Source organism: Pleurodeles waltl, chromosome 6 (genome assembly GCF_031143425.1).
Source record: "Pleurodeles waltl isolate 20211129_DDA chromosome 6, aPleWal1.hap1.20221129, whole genome shotgun sequence".
NCBI classification, from domain to species: domain Eukaryota; kingdom Metazoa; phylum Chordata; class Amphibia; order Caudata; family Salamandridae; genus Pleurodeles; species Pleurodeles waltl.
The window spans coordinates 696,858,494-696,877,024 of NC_090445.1; the positions used below are offsets into that span (position 1 = coordinate 696,858,494).

General features: G+C 49.1%; 1 protein-coding gene across 1 annotated transcript in view; it reads right to left on the bottom strand.

The window, feature by feature from the left end:
- The window catches only part of LOC138301684 (deleted in malignant brain tumors 1 protein-like), a 630,543-nt gene that overhangs the window by 474,461 nt on the left and 137,551 nt on the right, over positions 1-18,531 (bottom strand). Inside the window, exons 4-5 of the mRNA XM_069242199.1 lie at positions 9,303-9,316; positions 891-1,211 (exon numbers count right to left, since the gene is read on the bottom strand). Of these exons, the coding sequence (XP_069098300.1) occupies positions 891-1,211; positions 9,303-9,316 (335 nt within the window). The remainder of the gene's footprint in view (positions 1-890; positions 1,212-9,302; positions 9,317-18,531) is intronic.

Consider the following 18,531-nt stretch of genomic DNA (forward strand, 5'->3'; position numbering starts at 1 on the left):
GGGGGTGGCTTTGTGGGGACATGGGTGTTGTGTGGTGGGTGTGTTGTGCAGAGGGTTCTGGGTAATGTGGTAGGGTGTGGGGTATGTGGTGCTTGACAGAATGAAAGGGTTGTTGTGGTGTGTGTGTGAAGTTGTCTTTGTGATTTGCGAGGCTAGCAATTGTGGTCTTTTCGTGTTTGCAAAGGATTGTGGGTGATGTGGGTGTGTGTTTTATAGTGCTGTTGGTGGGTGTGTGGGGTGGGTGTATTTGTGTCAGGTGCGGGTTTTTTGTTCTGGCCAATGTTGTCTTGTTTTGTCTTTTGGTGGCTATATCTGCTGCAACGGTGTTCGCCGCCAATGGTTTACCATCATTGGATGTCCGCTGTGGTAATTGGTGGGTCTTTATTTGGAGGGTGTTGCATTGGTGGGCTAACGGTATGGGTGGTAGTACCAACAGTTTATCACGTTCAGTGGGTCTCGAGGATTTGTGGTTGTGGCTGTTTTCTGTTGATTTTGTATGTATGTGTCATAATGTGACGGAAGGATGTCTGCCTCTACGACGTTATGCTGGCGGCAGTCAACACAACGGTATCCGGTATTTACCGCCAAGGTTATAATGAGGCCAGAGTCCTATACTATATTTTATTGCAATTGTTGTTATTTATATCAAACATAATGCCACATTCAAAGAAATAAGCAAAATATTAAAAAAATTACATAAAGCACATGAATAATGTAAAACTAGTATTATAGAAATAGTGGGCCACTCATACACAATCTCTCCACTATTGTATGGTTATTTTATATTAGTTATATTAGTGGAGAGATAAGATCACCTTAGTCTCAACAATCAGCAATCATTAAACACATATTCAACATTAAGAATAATGAAAGGAAACATTAAAGTGTACCTGAACAGATAACCCCTGCATCATCAATATGGCCACAGTTATTTATGTTCCATCCTCTGTTGGGACAGTCCCACAGGTAAGCTTCTTGCCCTCTGCAGAGCACATCATCCAAAACAATGTTTCCAGTGCCCTGACCAAAAAAAGCACCTCCTGGAGAAGCAACAACAGTTCCACAGTTTAGTTGTCTGCACACAACTTGTGAGTTCATCAAACTCCAGAAATCACTACACACAGTGCCCCAGGCTCCTCCATAGTAAACTTCAATGCGGCCAGCACATCTCTGCCCTCCATTAACCAGACGTAAGTCCAGATTTTGTGAAGCTAAAACGATAAAAATTAATATTGACTGTTAGCAAAATGGTAATCTCAATCAAAACTGTTAAATATGCATGCTATGCACTGGTCTCGATCAATGACATCATGGGCTTTGTGCCCGCTTAATGAAATCATATGAATTCACATGACATGACCTTTCACACCAATGATAAAATCAGAAGTCATAATTTATAGGTTTTACAAAGTAACAAAATTTAATAAAGTAAATAGAAAACAATTTTAGTTACTAATCACATATTAACTTGGACACTGCTGCAGTATTCCTGGGTGCAGCAGTTATTCGGTTATTCATATGCCCATTTGTAGTCATATGTCAGATATAACCTCGTAGGCCCAAGTACAGCCTAAAATGGATATTCTAGCCTCCTTCCCACTGCCAGGAGCCAATGAGTCTTCTAGGACTGAATGTTTATTCGCTATAGAGCTGGTAGTTCTGATCAGTGACAAAATACCTTAAGCCCCATCGACCTTGCGCTTCCTGCATTTCCTGCCTCATGCTTTCGTGAATTTAGAAGCTGGTCGTTAAGGGCCTGTCCTGTGCATCCTCACTAGAGTAGGAGGCTTTATGTCAAATGGATCATTGTGTCCCAAGCAGAGGGGCCATTGTCTGCAGGGATCCTGACATGTTAAACTAAGGCACAATAGGGATTTGTGAGCTCAGTAAGCTTTCACTTCAGCTTCAGCGCCACCTTCCTGCAGTGGCATGGATGGGTCAACTTAGGTAGCTTTTGTTCCCTGTGTCTTGTCATAGGGTTGCATGCCATAATATCAAGAAGAGAAATAATTAAATACAATAATATTGTAGCATTAATATTTAGAAACAAAGGGGCACCCAAGTGCCTGGCTGTAAAATGGGCTTCCCTCAGTGATGCTTCTTGTGCTGGAAACACAATCTGTGTTGATCATTGTCACACTGAACCAAAGATTATTCCTAGCCCAGGGGAATGAAGGCTGAACTCCCCAGGAATAATTGCAGATTTGCAGAATGACCCAAAATGTTTGTGATGGTATGCGGTGAGGGCTGGCAGAGTCTCTGGGGCTTTCAAAGCTGGTGGCTTTGAGAATGATGTGACAATGCAGACCCAGGCCTGGAGCAGCTGTTTGGCAAAAGCATTCTTTGCTGCAAATCCTGGGAATGTGTGCCCCAGCTGAGTGCTCAAATGATTGAGACTAGGTAGCATACTCATTTGGCAGTATTGCAGCACTCTCAAGATGAGGTCAGATGCACACTGGGCCCATACTCCTGCAAGCATTCTATGTTGGAGTTGGGGGCAGCACATCCACCCAGGAACTATTTACATCCAGTGAGTGAATTGTAGGGATGGGCCCCCCTTCTTGAGGTCCCCAGCACCTCAATGTTACACACTCAATCTTGTACCTGAAAGGAGTGGGGCACAGCATGAGAGAAGCAGCCAAATGGGTGCTGTGCCCTGTATGAATAGAGGGTGCACAGAGCTGCAACAGAAACTAAACATCAAACTGAATTACACAGTATACCTCAATGGGCACAGCTTGAGTCCTGCTGTATGACGGCCAGTGCTGCGCGCATGTGACACAGTGTGCAGTGGTGTACCTTTATATCTTGATTCCCTTACTTTTACTGAGCTGATTCTGTGGACCCTAGACAGTTCCTAGGTGGGGGGAACAGACAGCACCAGAGTGGGAGATTGCTAAGAGATTGTGGAATGGCCATGTGTATACTGTAATCAATATAGAGCCTCTTAAGGTGCTGATAGGATTTATGCAATACATGTCATCCGCAGCATGTGATGAGCCCCCTGAAGTATAGTGCAATATTCTAGCATTGGAAAAAATAGAACCTATCTCACTGAATTTAATGAGGTGGCTGAGCAGGAGTTGACACACTTACACAAGCATGCCAGAGTGAGTGTTTACAGAGAGGGTGAAAGACTGGGCAGGACTCTCACTGCAGTTGCATACCACCCTTGAATGGTGAGATGCTACATGACGCTGACCACATATTATTAAAAACACCAAAACTCTGGGTCTTGATCATAAGGCAAAAGGTTATTGTGCACAGCATAACCCACCTATGAAAATATATTCCTTTAAAGGACAGTTTCCCTCACCCACCATAGGTGGTATGCTTCGTCAAAGGTAACCTCCTCGAATTGTGATGCCTAATCACAATGTGGAATCCAACCACCTCACTAAGAGCGGGAGCACAATGGATGTTTTCTAGAGGTATGCTAAATATCCTATGAAGAGCTATAAGCAAGAGGGTAAGCAGAGCATGATAAAAAGAAAGAAAAACGTAGAGTGATCAAAACTGGCTGATATAAAACAACTCTTAATTCATGTGTCTCTGGGTCAGGATTAAAAACAGGGCACTGCAGGAAAAATTCAACCTTCTAAAGTGTGTTAACAAAGTAGGTCAACATTTTTCAGCTTATGACCCTCAAAAGAAATGAAGCGGCCTTTATCAGTGCCTATAATGTTAATGTTTCTGCTCAATACATGTGCTCAAAAGAAAATTTTAAATGTTGATACAAAACTGTCTAGTGGTCCCCTGAAAATTTAAGGGAGGAATCTACTGGCAGACACCCGTAGTCACCAGTGGATTCCTTTCTTGAAATTTTGGTGTGTTTAATAATATGTTGTTGAGGAGTCAACTCTTGTGGATCTTTAACTCCCCTCTTGCCCTCCTTTTGTGTTTTGAGTGCTGACCACATATTAGCCAAATTTACTGCACACTTTACTAATCTATACACATCCCGGGTATCCTCATCTGTTAGCGATTTTCACTCATACTAAGATCTTATTGCACTGGACTGCCTCACTGAAGCATGTCAGCAGTTCCTTGAAGCACCCATTATATCGGAGGAGTTGACTGATATTATTACCAGTATGCCTACTGGTAAAGCCCCAGGTAATTATGGACTCCCTAGGAAGTTGTGTAAAGCATTTAATTCCTTGCATGCACCAATACTACTACAGATGTATAATGAGACTCTAACATCAGGTGCCCTCCTTTCCTCACTCAGGGACACAATACTCATACACTAATAAATCCAGACTAACTCCCAATACAATCCGACTCTTGCGGGTCACTCCAACTGATTAAGATTGATGCAAAGATAATGTCAAAGCTCTTGGTGAGCAGACTAATGTTATTTCTGCCTGACCTTGTCTTACCAGGCCAGACTGGGTTCATCCCCAATCCTCCTGCAATCTAAGATTTCCTAGATGCAACCAAGGCCATTGATGAAAGCCCTTGACTGGGAGTTCCTACTTTCTGTATTAGGCAGGTGGGATTCCCACTAAGCTTAGTGGCCTGGGTCTGCTTGTTATGTACAACACCAACAGATTTAGGGGGTGATTCCAACCCTGGCGGTCGGTGATAAAGCGGCGGCCAACCCGCCAACAGGCAGGCGGTCAAAAAAATGGAATTCTGACCCTGGCAGGAACCGCCAACACAGCCCGCCACTTTAACACTCCGACCGTCACGGCGGGACAGACAAACAGGTTGGCGGTCACCGCCAACAGGCAGGCGGCAGACAATGTAGCGCCCACCCTATCACAACTCACCAATCCGCCACCTTTTCCGGGGCGGGAGCCCCGCCGATAAAAACACGGCGGAAACAGACTACGAACGGGAAAACGCTCACCGATACACACTCCACGAGGAAGGAGGACAGCATGGAACCCGAATTAAACATCCTACCAGCTATTGTCTACCTGCTCATCTACCACGAGTACGAATGCCGGCGCAGACGACAACGATGAGTACTGCACCTACGACACAGGGGAGGGGGGAGGAGAAAAGGTTACGGGCACACACATACGGGACACACCCACCCCCCCAACCCCCCTCCCAAATCCCTACACACCAATGCAGAGCAACAAGTCAGAGTGACACCCCCCAAACCCCCCGGAATAATGCAAAGACATAATTAAAATGATCTTTAAAATTTATGTATAAAATAGGTTCATCGAAGTCATGGTAAATATGCAATATGAAATATACAAAATAAAGAATGAACATAGTGAAAATTATAAACATAGGCAATAAGTCCTGCACAGTCAGTTAAATTTCCATAGTCCGTGGGCCAATGTGTACAAACACATGGGCAAAGCCCACACAGGAGACTGGATACCATTGGAGAGAACACTGCAGGGGCATCAGATGATAAAACTACAGGCACCTCAGGGGGAAGGGAAGGGGGGGCACCTCAGCCACATGAGTCCACGACGCCAGATCCACGAGGGACCTCCATGCCCACTGTACCATCCTGGGGAGTGCAAAGCCACAGTCTCTCAAGTCTCTACAGTGGGTGGGTTGCCCACTGTATCATCCTGGGGAGTGCAAAGCCACAGTCCATCAGATGGATAACCGACTCCACTGGTATTGGAGGAGGCATGGTGCCCAGAGTGCTTCGTGAACACCTGCTCGACACAGAACCGGCACTGTCAATGGGCCAGCGGTGCTTGAGACGGCGTTGCCCAGCGGAGCGGTGCTTGAGACGGCGGGGCCCAGCGGAGCGGTGCTTGAGACGGCGGGGCCCAGCGGAGCGGTGCTTGACAGGAAGGGCCCAGCGGAGCGGTGCTTGACAAGAAGGGCCCAGCGGAGCGGTGCTTGAGACGGCGGGGCCCAGCGGAGCGGTGCTTGACAGGAAGGGCCCAGCGGAGCGGTGCTTGAGACGGCGGGGCCCAGCGGAGTGGTGCTTGACAGGAAGGGCCCAGCGGAGCGGTGCTTGACAGGAAGGGCCCAGCGGAGCGGTGCTTGAGACGGCGGGGCCCAGCGGAGCGGTGCTTGACAGGAAGGGCCCAGCGGAGCAGTGCTTGACAGGAAGGGCCCAGCAGAGCGGTGCTTGAGACGGCGGGGCCCAGCGGAGCGGTGCTTGACAGGAAGGGCCCAGCGGAGCGGTGCTTGAGACGGCGGGGCCCAGCGGAGCGGTGCTTGACAGGAAGGGCCCAGCGGAGCGGTGCTTGACAGAAAGGGCCCAGCGGAGCGGTGCTTGAGACGGTGGGGCCCTGTTCAGTGGTGCCTGTCTTGGCGGGGCCCTGTTCAGCGGTGCTTCTCACGGCGGGGCCCTGTTCAGCGGTGCTTCTCACGGCAGGCCCTGTTCAGCGGTGCTTCTCACGGCGGGGCCCTGTTCAGCGGTGCTTCTCACGGCGGGGCCCTGTTCAGCGGTGCTTCTCACGGCGGGGCCCTGTTCAGCGGTGCTTCTCACGGCGGGGCCCTGTTCAGCGGTGCTTCTCACGGCGGGCCTGTTCAGCGGTGCTTCTCACGGCTGGGCCCTGTTCAGCGGTGCCTGTCTTGGCGGGGCCTGTTCAGCGGTGCTTGTCCTGTCTTTCAAGGGAGCCAGACCTGGCCAAGACTCCCCGCTTAGTCGCCTTGCGGTTGCGGGGCCCTCCTGTGATGGAGTCTTGGGCCCATGGGTGTCGTCCGTCACACCCGGAATGGGGCTGGTGGGGCCCTCCTGGTCAGCGCGCCTGCTGCATGACTTCTCCGCCAGGCTGCCCTTGCCCTCCTTTGCTGAAGCTCTCTGGCCCTTGCCTCCCTTTGATGATGTGGCAGGTGACGGGGCAAGGCTACTGTGCTTGGTGGCAGCCGTCTCAGGCTTCTCGCGCCGGCCCTTAGTTTTTTTTGTCCTCTTCCCAGGGGGTGGGCTGGCTGTCCCCTTGCTGCTGGCCGATGTCCCTGCCCTAGGAGCTGGTGGACTCCAATAGCCCTGCACTATGGTCATACTAGATGCAGGGCTGGTGGTGGCTGAGGTGCTCTTTGGACTCTTACCAGATGGAGGGGGTGGGTCAGGTGATGCAAAGAGGTTAATTTTGGAGAGGAAAAGTTTTTTAGGAGCAATGGGAAGGGTAGGTGCAGTGGGTATGGGAGTGGAGGAAGAGGATGTGGTTGTAGGAGAGTCAAGTGTGCTGTCTTTGGGTGCAGGTGCTTGTGACGGAGGCTGTCGTGAGGTGGATGGCTGTTGGGTGGGTGGCTGCCTGCGTTTGTGTGTTTTGGAAGAGGGGGTGACAGACACACTGGGAGAGGACACAGGGGACGTGTAAATGGCAGTGGGGGTGGTGACTGCACGTGTGCGGACTGTACTGGAGGGTGTGCTGGTGATGGAAGTACTGGCTGATGGTGGTGTGCATGCAGGTGTGAGTGGAGACGTCACAGGGAGGGAGGAGGGAGACGAGGAGGAGGGGTACACAGAGGTGGTAGTGACTGTTGCCATGTCTGCATCTGGATGTTGCTTGGGTGAATGCTTGTGGGATCTGTGGTGCTTATGTCTGGATGAGCTGCCCTTGGGTGTTGAGGTGTGTGCAGGCTGGTCTGATGGTGTGGATGGGATAGGCTGAGGAACAGGAGACTGGGACTGGGTGGAGGCAGTTAGAAGAGGGAGGCTGGAGACAGTGACAATAGCTGCTGTCAGTGCTGAGGCCAGAGCGTTGAACGATCGCTGATGGGCAGCCTGACCCAAATGAATGCCCTCCAGGTATGCATTGCTCCGATGCACCTCCCTTTGTACACCCTGGATGGCATTCAAAAGGGTAGACTGCCCAACAATGATGGTCTGGAGGAGGTCAATGACCTCCTCACTGAGGGCAGCAGGGGTAACTGGGGCAGGGCCTGAGGTGCCTGGGGCGAAGGAGATGGCCGGCTTCCTGGCCGAGCGAGCACGGAGCGAAGGCTGAGGGGCTGCTGGAAGGGCGGGGCTGGTGCGCTGGGTGGCGGCTGTACCTGTTGTGGCGGTGGGCACGGATGTTGCCGCCACCGCAAGGGAGCTCCCTTCCGAGGACGTGTCGGTGTCGCTGACGTCTCCACGGGTCCCCGTTGTGGAGTTCCCCTCGCCCTCCGTCTCACTGGTGTACTCAGAGTCTGTTGCATGGCCCTCTGGGGCCATGTGAGATGCAGCTCCCTCGTACGCCGATGCCACTTCTCCTCCGCCTGATGATGCTAATGCACACATGCACAGGAAGAAAAAGAAAATGGGTGGGGGGGAGAAATGAAGACAGGTTGAGTGCATGCATTGGCAACACCGTTGTCGGAGAGGACAGACACAGAAACCCCCAGCACTACGCTGCGCAATCGGGGTACACTACTCAGTTCTTGTGACTAGGCCTACAGGTATATGGACGACAAATGCACACATGGGTGATGCAGGACCATGGATAGCTGTACTTGGCACCCTACAGAGGTGGGGGGCGGGGGCACAGGGCCGTGCCTAACGGAGGGGACTAGCCTACAGAAAGCGCCCTGGCCTAGAGTTACCCACAGCCCTCCTCCCCAACCCAGACACCTCCACTGCGCGCAAAGATAGCAGAATGTGCTGATACTCACCCCCTTGTGTCTGCTGTGATGTCCTCACGCGCCCATCCAAATCGGGGTAGGCCACCGCCAGGATCCGGGACATCAGGGGGGGTCAATTGGCGGCTGGCACCCCTCCTACGTTGGGAGGCCATGCCCAGCAGAGACTCGGCGGTCTTTCTGGTCCCGCGGCGGATGTCCTCCCATCTCTTTCGGCAGTGGGTGCCCCGTCTGTTGTGGACCCCCAGGTCCCGGACATCCTTGGCGATGGCACGCCAAATGTCGATCTTCTGATGGGCGCTAACCTATTTGACATGTACAGGGTGGGAAAGGAAATATCATCACTTTTCTGCATGGTCGATGTGAGTGGCCTCCCCTCCCCAACCTTGCCATGTGGCACATGCTCTCATCTGTCGTGCGTTGCACTCCTCATTCGCTCCCCTCCCCACCATCTTACATCCACCCCACTCAACACAGGCATAGCCCATTCAACGTGCACCCTGTGAAGGCAGGGGCCCTTTCCCCAGTCGCAGCAGCCATTGTATCTCCCAGACCGAGGTCACAGCAGCACTTGCAGTATAGGTCCTCTCATGTGGACGATCAGGTCTCGAGTGATTAATCAGATAGAAAATGGCGGTCACGCCCGCGGCGGTGCGTACCACGGCGGTGCGTACCGCGACCGCCGGCGCACATCGTCATTGGCTCCTGAAACCCATAGGGTGCAATGTTAACCAATGCGGCTTAGCACTGCGGTCTTCGACCGCCTACCGCCACGGTGTGCCACGCCAGCGCATTGACCTCACATCCCACTGTCACACTTCACAGGTCAGGCAGCCGCCATTTCAAGGGCCCACATGGCATAATTTCAACTGCGTCACACAGGCCTAGGCCGTGCATTGCCACTCATACAAGCCTTTCAATGCATTGCGATTCTTTTACTGTGCAAGCTGTGTGAACGAACCTGTGGTTTGCTTGACTTTCTGCTCCATGTTGTCCTTCCTAGGCACCGTCCGCTGGGACTTGCGAGGAGAAGGATTAATCCTCCCGTGTACCGACCGCTGGTGGACCTGTCGACAATGGAAGAACGACATATTATACTTAGATACAGGCTTGACAGAGCCACTATACATGAACTGTGTGCCCAGCTGGAGCCAGACCTGATGTCACCCATCCGCCAACCCACAGGGATTCCCCCTCTGGTGCAGGTTCTGTCAGTACTCCATTTTTTGGCAAGTGAGTCTTTTCAGACAACAGTGGCCATGTCATCAGGGATGTCTCAGCCTATGTTTTCTAAGGTTTTGTCCAGAGTGTTGTCTGCCCTGATGAAATACATGCGGAGCTACATTGTTTTCCCTGAGGTGGATGATTTGGCTACAGTGAAGGGTGATTTCTATGCCCTTAGACATATCCCCAACATCATTGGTGCAATTGATGGGACCCATGTGGCTTTGGTTCCCCCCAAAGAAAGTGAGCAGGTGTACAGAAACAGAAAAAGTTATCATTCTATGAATGTCCAGGTGGTCTGTTTGGCTGACCAGTACATCTTCCATGTAAATGCCAAGTTCCCTGGGTCAGTGCATGACGCGTATGTTATGCGAAATAGCAGCATCCCTTATGTGATGGAACAGCTACAGAGAAACCGTGTGTGGTTATTAGGTGACTCTCGTTACCCCAACCTCTCCTGGCTATTGACCCCAGTGAGGAATCCCCGGACCAGGGCAGAGGAACGGTACAATGAGGCCCATGGGCGAACTAGGAGGATCATAGAAAGGACCTTCGGCCTCCTGAAAGCCAGGTTTAGGTGCCTGCATATGACAGGTGGATCCCTAATGTACTCACCAAAGAAGGTGTGCCATATCATCGTGGCCTGCTGTATGCTTCACAATCTTGCTTTGCGACGCCAGGTGCCTTTTCTGCAGGAGGATGGTCCAGATGGTGGTGTTGTAGCAGCTGTGGAGCCTGTGGAGAGGGAAGAGGAGGAAGACGACGGGGACGACACGGACAACAGGGATACAGTCATACAACAATAATTTCAGTAGCACACAGGTAAGAATCACCCACGCCATTTCACATTTACTTAAGGCCTCCTGCGTCTCTACTGTCTGTGTTTCCCCCCAGTTCCTTTTAACAGAATTGTGACTTTCCCTTCCCTTTTCAGAGCTGTATGACCCACTGCATGACTTCTGCTTTGTTTGCCCATGGACTAAAGCTTATTGACATTGGTATGTTGTCATCACAATGTAACTGAACATAATTGCACCGTTATGTGTAATACATTTGTGAAAAATACAAGCATACTCCTGTTATTTTAAGTGCAATAAGTGATTTATTTCAAGTGCTACATATAGGTACATGATTGTAAAACGGTGATGGGTGGGGGTGGAGTAATGTCCATGGCAGAGTCCAGTTCTCAGTTTCACAGGTGCATTGTCCATATGCCTGTGGAAGGATGGAGCAGGGGCAGTTTAAGGTTGGACAGGGTGACAATGTGGGACAGTGGGATGACATCAGGGGGTATCTTATGCTGGCGGGGGTCTTGGCATCCTACTCTGTCTTCTTGTGAGATCTCAAGTTCCGCTTGCGGGGTGGTTGTTCTTCAGCAGGAGGTGGGGTTCTGGTGGCCTGTCGTTGTGTGGGGGCCTCCTGTCCACTAGCGCCGGCGGAGGTGGTAGGCTGTTCCTGGTCCAGGCTAGTGACAGGGGCCCTTTGGGGTGCCACATGGTCCCGCAATGTGGTGACTATCTGGTTAAGGGCCAGGACAATGGTCCCCATTGCTGAACCAATGTTCCTCAGTTCCTCTCTGAACCCCATGTACCGTTCCTCCTGCTGTGCCTGGATCTCCTGGAACCTGGCCAGTACCGTCGCCATCGTCTCTTGGGAGTGGTGGTATGCTCCCATGATGGTGGTGAGGGCCTCTTGGAGAGTGGGTTCCCTGGGCCTGTCCCCCCCCTGTCGCACAGCAGCCCTCCCAGTTCCCCTGTGTTCCTGGGCCTCTGTCCCCTGGACGGTGTGCCCACTACCACTGCCCCCAGGTCCCTGTTGTTGTTGGGGTGGTTGTTCAACCTGGGTGCCCTGTAGTGGCGGACACACCGCTGATTGACGTGTCCTGGAGACAGAGGCATGGGCCCGCTGGGTAGGAGCTGTGCTGGTGTTCCCAGAGGGGGTTAGGTCTGCTGTAGCCTGTGGCTGTGTGTGGGGAACCGACTGTCCAGAGGTCCCCGATGGGCCAGGCTGGTCATCTAGGTCCAGGGAGACAGAGCTGCTGTCATCGCTGGGGGCCTCTTCTGGGGGTGGGATGGACATCTCTGGACCCTCCGTGGCGGTGTGGTGGCGTTCGGGTCCTGCAGGGTATAAGGGTATGGTTATTGCTTCTGTGTGTGGCATTTCGTGTGATGGGTGGGTGTCCGTGTACCCAAGTGCAGGCATTCCCTTGTGGTGGCTTTTGTGAGGGTGGCTTGTGGGGGTGATGTGTGTGTGCAGTGGGCATGCTTTGGTGATGGGTGTCCATGCTTTGTGGTTGCATGCAGGGCTTGGTGTTGGGATGGGTGGGTTGTGATGGTGAGACATTTGCAAGGAGTTGGTGTGATGGGGGTGGGGGTGAGGGTGGGGGTATGTGCTGGCATGCAGGTGGGGTGGGGGTGGGAAGTAGTAGTTAAGAATTGACTTACCAGAGTCCATTCCTCCGCCTACTCCTGCGAGGCCCTCAGGATGCAGGATGTGCAAGACTTCCTCCTCCCATGCTGTAAATTCTGGGGGAGTAGGTGGGGGTCCGCCGCCAGTCTTCTGCACCGCGATGTTGTGCCTTGATACCATGGAACGCACCTTCCCCCGTAGGTCGTTCCATCGCTTCCTGATATCCTCCCGATTGCGTGGATGCTGTCCCACCGCGTTGACCCTGTCGACTATCCTTTGCCATAGCTCCATCTTCCTAGCAATTGTGGTGTGCTGCACCTGTGCCCCGAATAGCTGGGGCTCTACACAAACTATTTCCTCCACCATGACACTGAGTTCTGCGTCAGAGAACCTGGGGTGTCTTTGGGGTGCCATGGGGTGGTGTGGATGAGGTGAGGGAAGTTGTATGTGTTGTGGAGTGTAATGTGTGTGGTGGTGTATGGTGTTTTGTGCGTGGTAATTGTGTGGGTGATGTTGTGATTTGCCTCTGTGTGATGGTCTACTCTAAGCAGTGCTGTCTCTCTCTGTCCTTGATTCGCAATTGTGGTCGTAGGGGTTTGTGGGTGATGTGGGTGTGTGTTTTATATTGTATTGGGTGTGTGGGAGTGGTGTGTATATGTGTCTCAGGTGTGTGTGTTTCAAATTGTCCAATGTGGTTGTGTTTTGTAAGGGTGTGTGTATTTTGAGCGCGGCGGTCCAATGGAATACCGCGGTTGAAAGACCGCTGCGTGGATTCGTGGGTCGGAATGGCATGGGCGTATTTCTGTTGGTGTGGCGGTGGAGGTTTGGTCATCGCCATTTTTTCGCTGACCTTTGGTGTGGCGGACTTTTGTGGATGTCGGGTTTTTTGAGGTTTTCAAGTGGTGGGTCAGAATGACCGTGGCGGTTTACCGCGACCGCGGCGGTGTTATGGCGGTCTTCTGACCCGCGGTAAGCGCCTTTTACCGCCGAGGTCAGAATGACCCCCTTACTCTAAACAGGCTCCTTTCAGATCTCATCAACATCAAAAGGAGCAGCCGTTAACATTGCCCATTTTTACCATCACTCTATGCCCTTTTCTCAAAGCCACTGGCATGTGTAATTGAGCATTCCACCAAGAGAGGCTTAAATTGCATGGCCTGCTATCCCATTACTTCTGTATACGTCAATGACAACACTTTATTCTTGCATAATCTTTCTCGCAATCTTAGTCCTGTTGACGTGGAATTTATAGCCTTCCCCTTTCTCTAAGAAGCAAGATTGCTCTGTGGAAAATTATCATCCTGTTACAGTGTTCTACATATTCTATAATATCCCTGCCTCCTTGAACACACACTTTTTTAAGGGTTTTAGATCCCATATGATGACACTTGCATGGGCAGAAGTACCTCTCAGAACCAACTAGGGAACGTTAACCTTACTAAACGAGCAAGAAGGGTTTGTGCACCTGACTTTGAACTGTACTATAATTGTGCACAAGTACATTTTGCCTGTTACTGGGTACACAACACAGTAAATGGCCCACTTGGATGTTGAACAAGCTGTTGCAAACCCAACAGACTTTGCCTCTTTGAGCGGTCACTCCTGTCCCTCTACCCACAGCTACATCGACATTAGCCTGGATGCGGCTTGGCCTAGAATGGAATTAGGATAAAACTATCATGGCCAATCCTGTTTGCCCCTGAGCAGTCATCCCCTTAGCCAGCTCACTATTGAAAGATCTCCTCTCCATAGGCTATGAAGTTGAGCGCGGTCAAAACTTGGGGATTTATTCCCAAAATTCTGGATTATTTAATAGCTTTCACATTGTGGATAATGAGGGTTTCTCCACTGTAGATAACTTTATGTATTTTTGGCTTCAGGCTTAGTGAAAAGCTAGCTGTCAATTATGTCCTCAGGATCCTAAGACCTGGAAAGCATTGTCCTTAATAATTACCTTCCCATCAAACAAACATAGAGTTACTAGACTCTATAATATTGTACAAACACAGGCTCTTCAAATCTGGTTAGGGCTAAATTATGATGTGAGATGGATCTAGAATAAGCTATCCTTGTTAACAATTGGCTCTACTGTTGTAGTCATATAAGATACTTGGCTCCATATGGCAATTTGAGGGTAATTAATTTCAAATTTCTACACCAAACATATTGTACAGCCCTTAAATCCATTAAGTTACAATTATCAACTAATGCCAATTGTATGCGATGCCTTGCTCCCAATGCTGATGTCATCCATTTAGCAGGGAATTGCTCAATGATTAGTAACTATTTGTATAAAGTTTTTTTAGCACAGTACCCCCGTGATGAAGGTGAACATAACACCACCATCTATGCTTCCCTTACTAGAGTGCACTATTCAGATGCTGTGGGGTGTACATCCATTTGTTTCCATTGTCAGGATTCCACCACATTTCCCTTAGGAGACACTCATGAGGGTTCTGAGTGGTTCATATGTTACATCAAAATATAATAGAACTCTTTCCAATTCCTGGTATTTCCAGTCCCAAATTACATGTGAGTCCAGGCTTCTGTACCACCTCCTTTATGCATCACAGGTCCTGTAGTCCTTTCTGACCCTGTGCACTGCCCCTTCATGCCATGGTGGCAGTGCTCAATTCACTCTCTTAATTCCTGGACCCAACAGACTTTTTGACCCTTATATATCTTTGTTCTGGACATTCACTCTCTTGGCTCTTAGCAATAATCTGTTCCTTCCTTTCCTGTGTCCTGGCCTGTGCCACCTGATTTTACTGCTCTTTCCCTTTCCAAGTCCAAGTTCTGCATTCCCTTCATTGGTGGTTTCCTGATTCCTTGGCCCTGACTCTCTCTGCACCTGTGCTTCTCCCTTCACCCTCCCGTGCAGCGGCTCACATCTGACCTTGCTGTTGAGTCTCGTTGCACTGTTTGATTTATAATATATTCCAGGCTTTCCTTTTTATTTCTGCTTTCATAGATGTTTTATTCCTTGTTCCTGTTCTGATTAGTTATTTGTGTCAACTTTTTGTCTTCAGTTTATTCTGTCTCTGGGTTCCAGTATTTGCTTGGCTCCTATTTCTGTCTGCACACATCAAGCCCTGTCTCACACATACAAATTCCCAGTCTTGTATTCCATGTTCCTGTTCTGACTGCATATTCCCGTTATACTTAGTGCACTCTGCTGGGAATTCATTTCAATATATGTTATGCTCTCTTGGCATGTTTATTGTAACTTTTGAATTGCTAAAATAAACTTTAAAAAATAATCAAATAAAAATATGAATAACTAATGCAAACAAAATGATATGATGGTAAATATGCATCACATCATGTGCCAAAATGAAAATTAAAAGAAACAGCGCTAGAAAGCAAAGGTTAGCTCTGGGACAAATGCCTGGCATTTATGCCATAATGCTTGTTCATATGTAGAGATTTCACCTTACACACTCTCCAATTATGATGTCTGGATCAGGTGAGGAACTGAGCTAAGGTCATGTCACATGTATACATAGACAGACTTCTTAAATAGTTGTCATAATCACTATCCTCAAATATAAAGTGACACTTTCATTGGGGACCGTATTTGTATGAAGGTATTGTGTAATTTCTCTAGCCTTGACCCTCTGCAGAAACGTATAATTTGTAAGACTGATCAATTTCTGAAGCTATTTCAATTGCAAACAGCAGAGATATTTCCGAGGGAAAGCCAAGGGAACTCAACAAAGCACAGACGACCAAATAAAATTTGTGCAGTATGTTCTACATAAGAAGTAGGAAATAAAGGACTTGGCCTATATTGTGTGGTGGAAAAACTGTTAACATCCATCACACTCCTTCTGAAGTGTGTTGGATGTGAACAGTTCATACATTGGATGGAGAGGGGAGCCTCCAGTACTTGCACTTGAGGTGTGCTCCAATTTAAATCTTTAAGGTTGCTGATGCAGAGTGGCTTCTGCATCAGTCCCCACTATCTAGTATTCCATCAATGATGTCACTTTGTGGGGTATCTAACCATGGAGGGCTATAGCTGGTAAGGGGAAATTCAGTTGTCAAGAGCTATGCCACTCTCAAAGTGATTCCTGCTTGTGGATCATCCATGAGAATGAATCACCATTAAATGCAAGAGATGTTTTTTTGGGGCATTGGACCACCAAAATCAATTGACACCCCCTCTTTTCCAGGGAGCATATACTCAGTTTGAATATTTTCCTTTTCTGAGAGGAGAGGGGAGGCACAATTGGCACCTGATGGATTAGAAAACATGGCAGTCATTTTATTCTGGTCTGGGTGAGCCTGCCCACAGACATGTTAGAAATTTTAAAATGTGGGGGAAAAAATGTGGTATGATCTTTAGTGGAAAATCATTATGATGTACACTTAAGTGTGAAGTACCCTAAACATCAAAAGAAAAAAAGAAGCTCAGCATTGAGAGATTGGGAATGTTCAACAGTGAAAGGGTTATCTCACAAATTAGAGGAGTTTCACCTAAAAGATTTAAGGCCTGATTTAGATGTTGGCGGATGGAATACTCTGTCCATCATATTATAATCCTCATAGGATATCGTGGGGTCATAATACAGCGGAAAACATCTAAATCGGGCCCTTAATTAAGAGGGGATTTCTTCAGTGGATGCTTATTACAGATGTGGATGCTTAAAATGCAAGACGAGTGTTGAAAGCTATTCTGCTGTCAAAATCAGTGGGAAATTAGGAGTAATGAGTCATTTTGCTCAAATGTATAAAGCAAATAACAGGAAAATAAGAGTGAATGCTATGAATATGAACCCCATGAAATAGTAAAAATTGAAAGTTGTTTAGTTCTCCCAAACAGAACAGAGTAATCGGGTGACTCTGAACCTGCGCTTAGGATTCCTGAACAATGGCCCAATGTTACTGAGTGCTGGTACAAATCTCAGCATGCACTATGGGTTACCTAATATAGAGCAAATTTGAATATGAATTTAAGAGTAAAGACTAATGGTGCAAAGTTAAAACTACAATAGTGCTAGATCTGACATCTTTGGCGTGGATGTTTTGCCTTCCAACCTCCCGTTTCTGCTGACATCTTTTTTGCTGGCCTTAGGATCGTGCACTTTACAAATGCTAACCATTGCTATTGTGCTTGTGCTCTCTCCTCAAAACGTATTAGATTGGCCTGCACCCAATTGGTATGTTTAATTTATGTCTAATTCACTATTAAAGTGCCAGTACCTGTGCCTGTAAATTAAATGCTACCAGTGGGCCTGAAGCACTGATTGTGCCACTCACTTAAGGAACACTTTAAGAATGTCTCAGGCCTGCCATTTCAGCTTCTGTGTGCGCAGTTTAAACTGCTGTTTCAACATGGCACAGTAAGCCTTTTGCCAGGTTCAAACCTTCCTTTTTAATACACATAAGTAGGGTAGGTCCTGGATAGCCTAAATAACAAGGTACTATATATATTAAAAAAGGGCATGTACTTTTACATTTTATATGTCTCAGTAATGAAAAACAATCACATTTCCTTTGTACTACGGCAAGGCTTACCTCTCATGTAGGACAACATTGGAGTTACCTTATTACATGTTATAGGTGTAATTTTGACATGAAACAGGTAACCAGTTCATATGTGGTGTCTCTGGATTTGTAATGAAAAATCCTACCTTATTGTGAAGTTTAATTTTAAATTGCACTTTTGAAAATGCCACCTTTAAAAATATGTCATTGTCCTACCTCAGGATTTGGTGCCTCCAGCCTGTACCTGGGTCACATGGCTGGGTGTCATTGACAGTTAGGCTTTATGTATTCCTCCTAGACAGCCACTCCCAACGGGGACCTTAGGTGTGACTGGATGGACAATCAGTTGCAGGATGGGAGGGAGAAGCTGGGCCCAGCCCTATTTATACTTTAATAGGCGGTGTCTTGCCTCCCCGCAAATCAAATCAAATCATTAACATTTATAAAGCGCGCTACTCACCCGTGCGGGTCTCAAGGCGCTAGGGGGGAAAGGGGGGGTTATCGCTGCTCGAACAGCCAAGTCTTTAGGAGTCTCCGGAAAGCGGAGTGGTCCTGGGTGGTCCTGAGGCTGGTGGGGAGGGAGTTCCAGGTCTTGGCCGCCAGGAAGGAGAAAGATCTCCCACCCGCCGTGGAGCGGCGGGTGCGAGGGACGGCAGCAAGTGCGAGGCCAGCGGAGCGGAGGGGGCGGGTGGGGACGTAGAAGCTGAGGCGTCTGTTGAGGTATTCCGGTCCCTTGTTGTGGAGGGCTTTGTGTGCGTGGGTGAGAAGACGGAAGGTGATCCTTTTGCTGACTGGGAGCCAATGCAGGTGTCTCAGGTGTGCGGAGATGTGGCTGTTGAGGGGTACGTCGAGGATGAGGCGGGCCGAGGCGTTTTGGATGCGTTGCAGGCGGTTTTGGAGTTTGGCGGT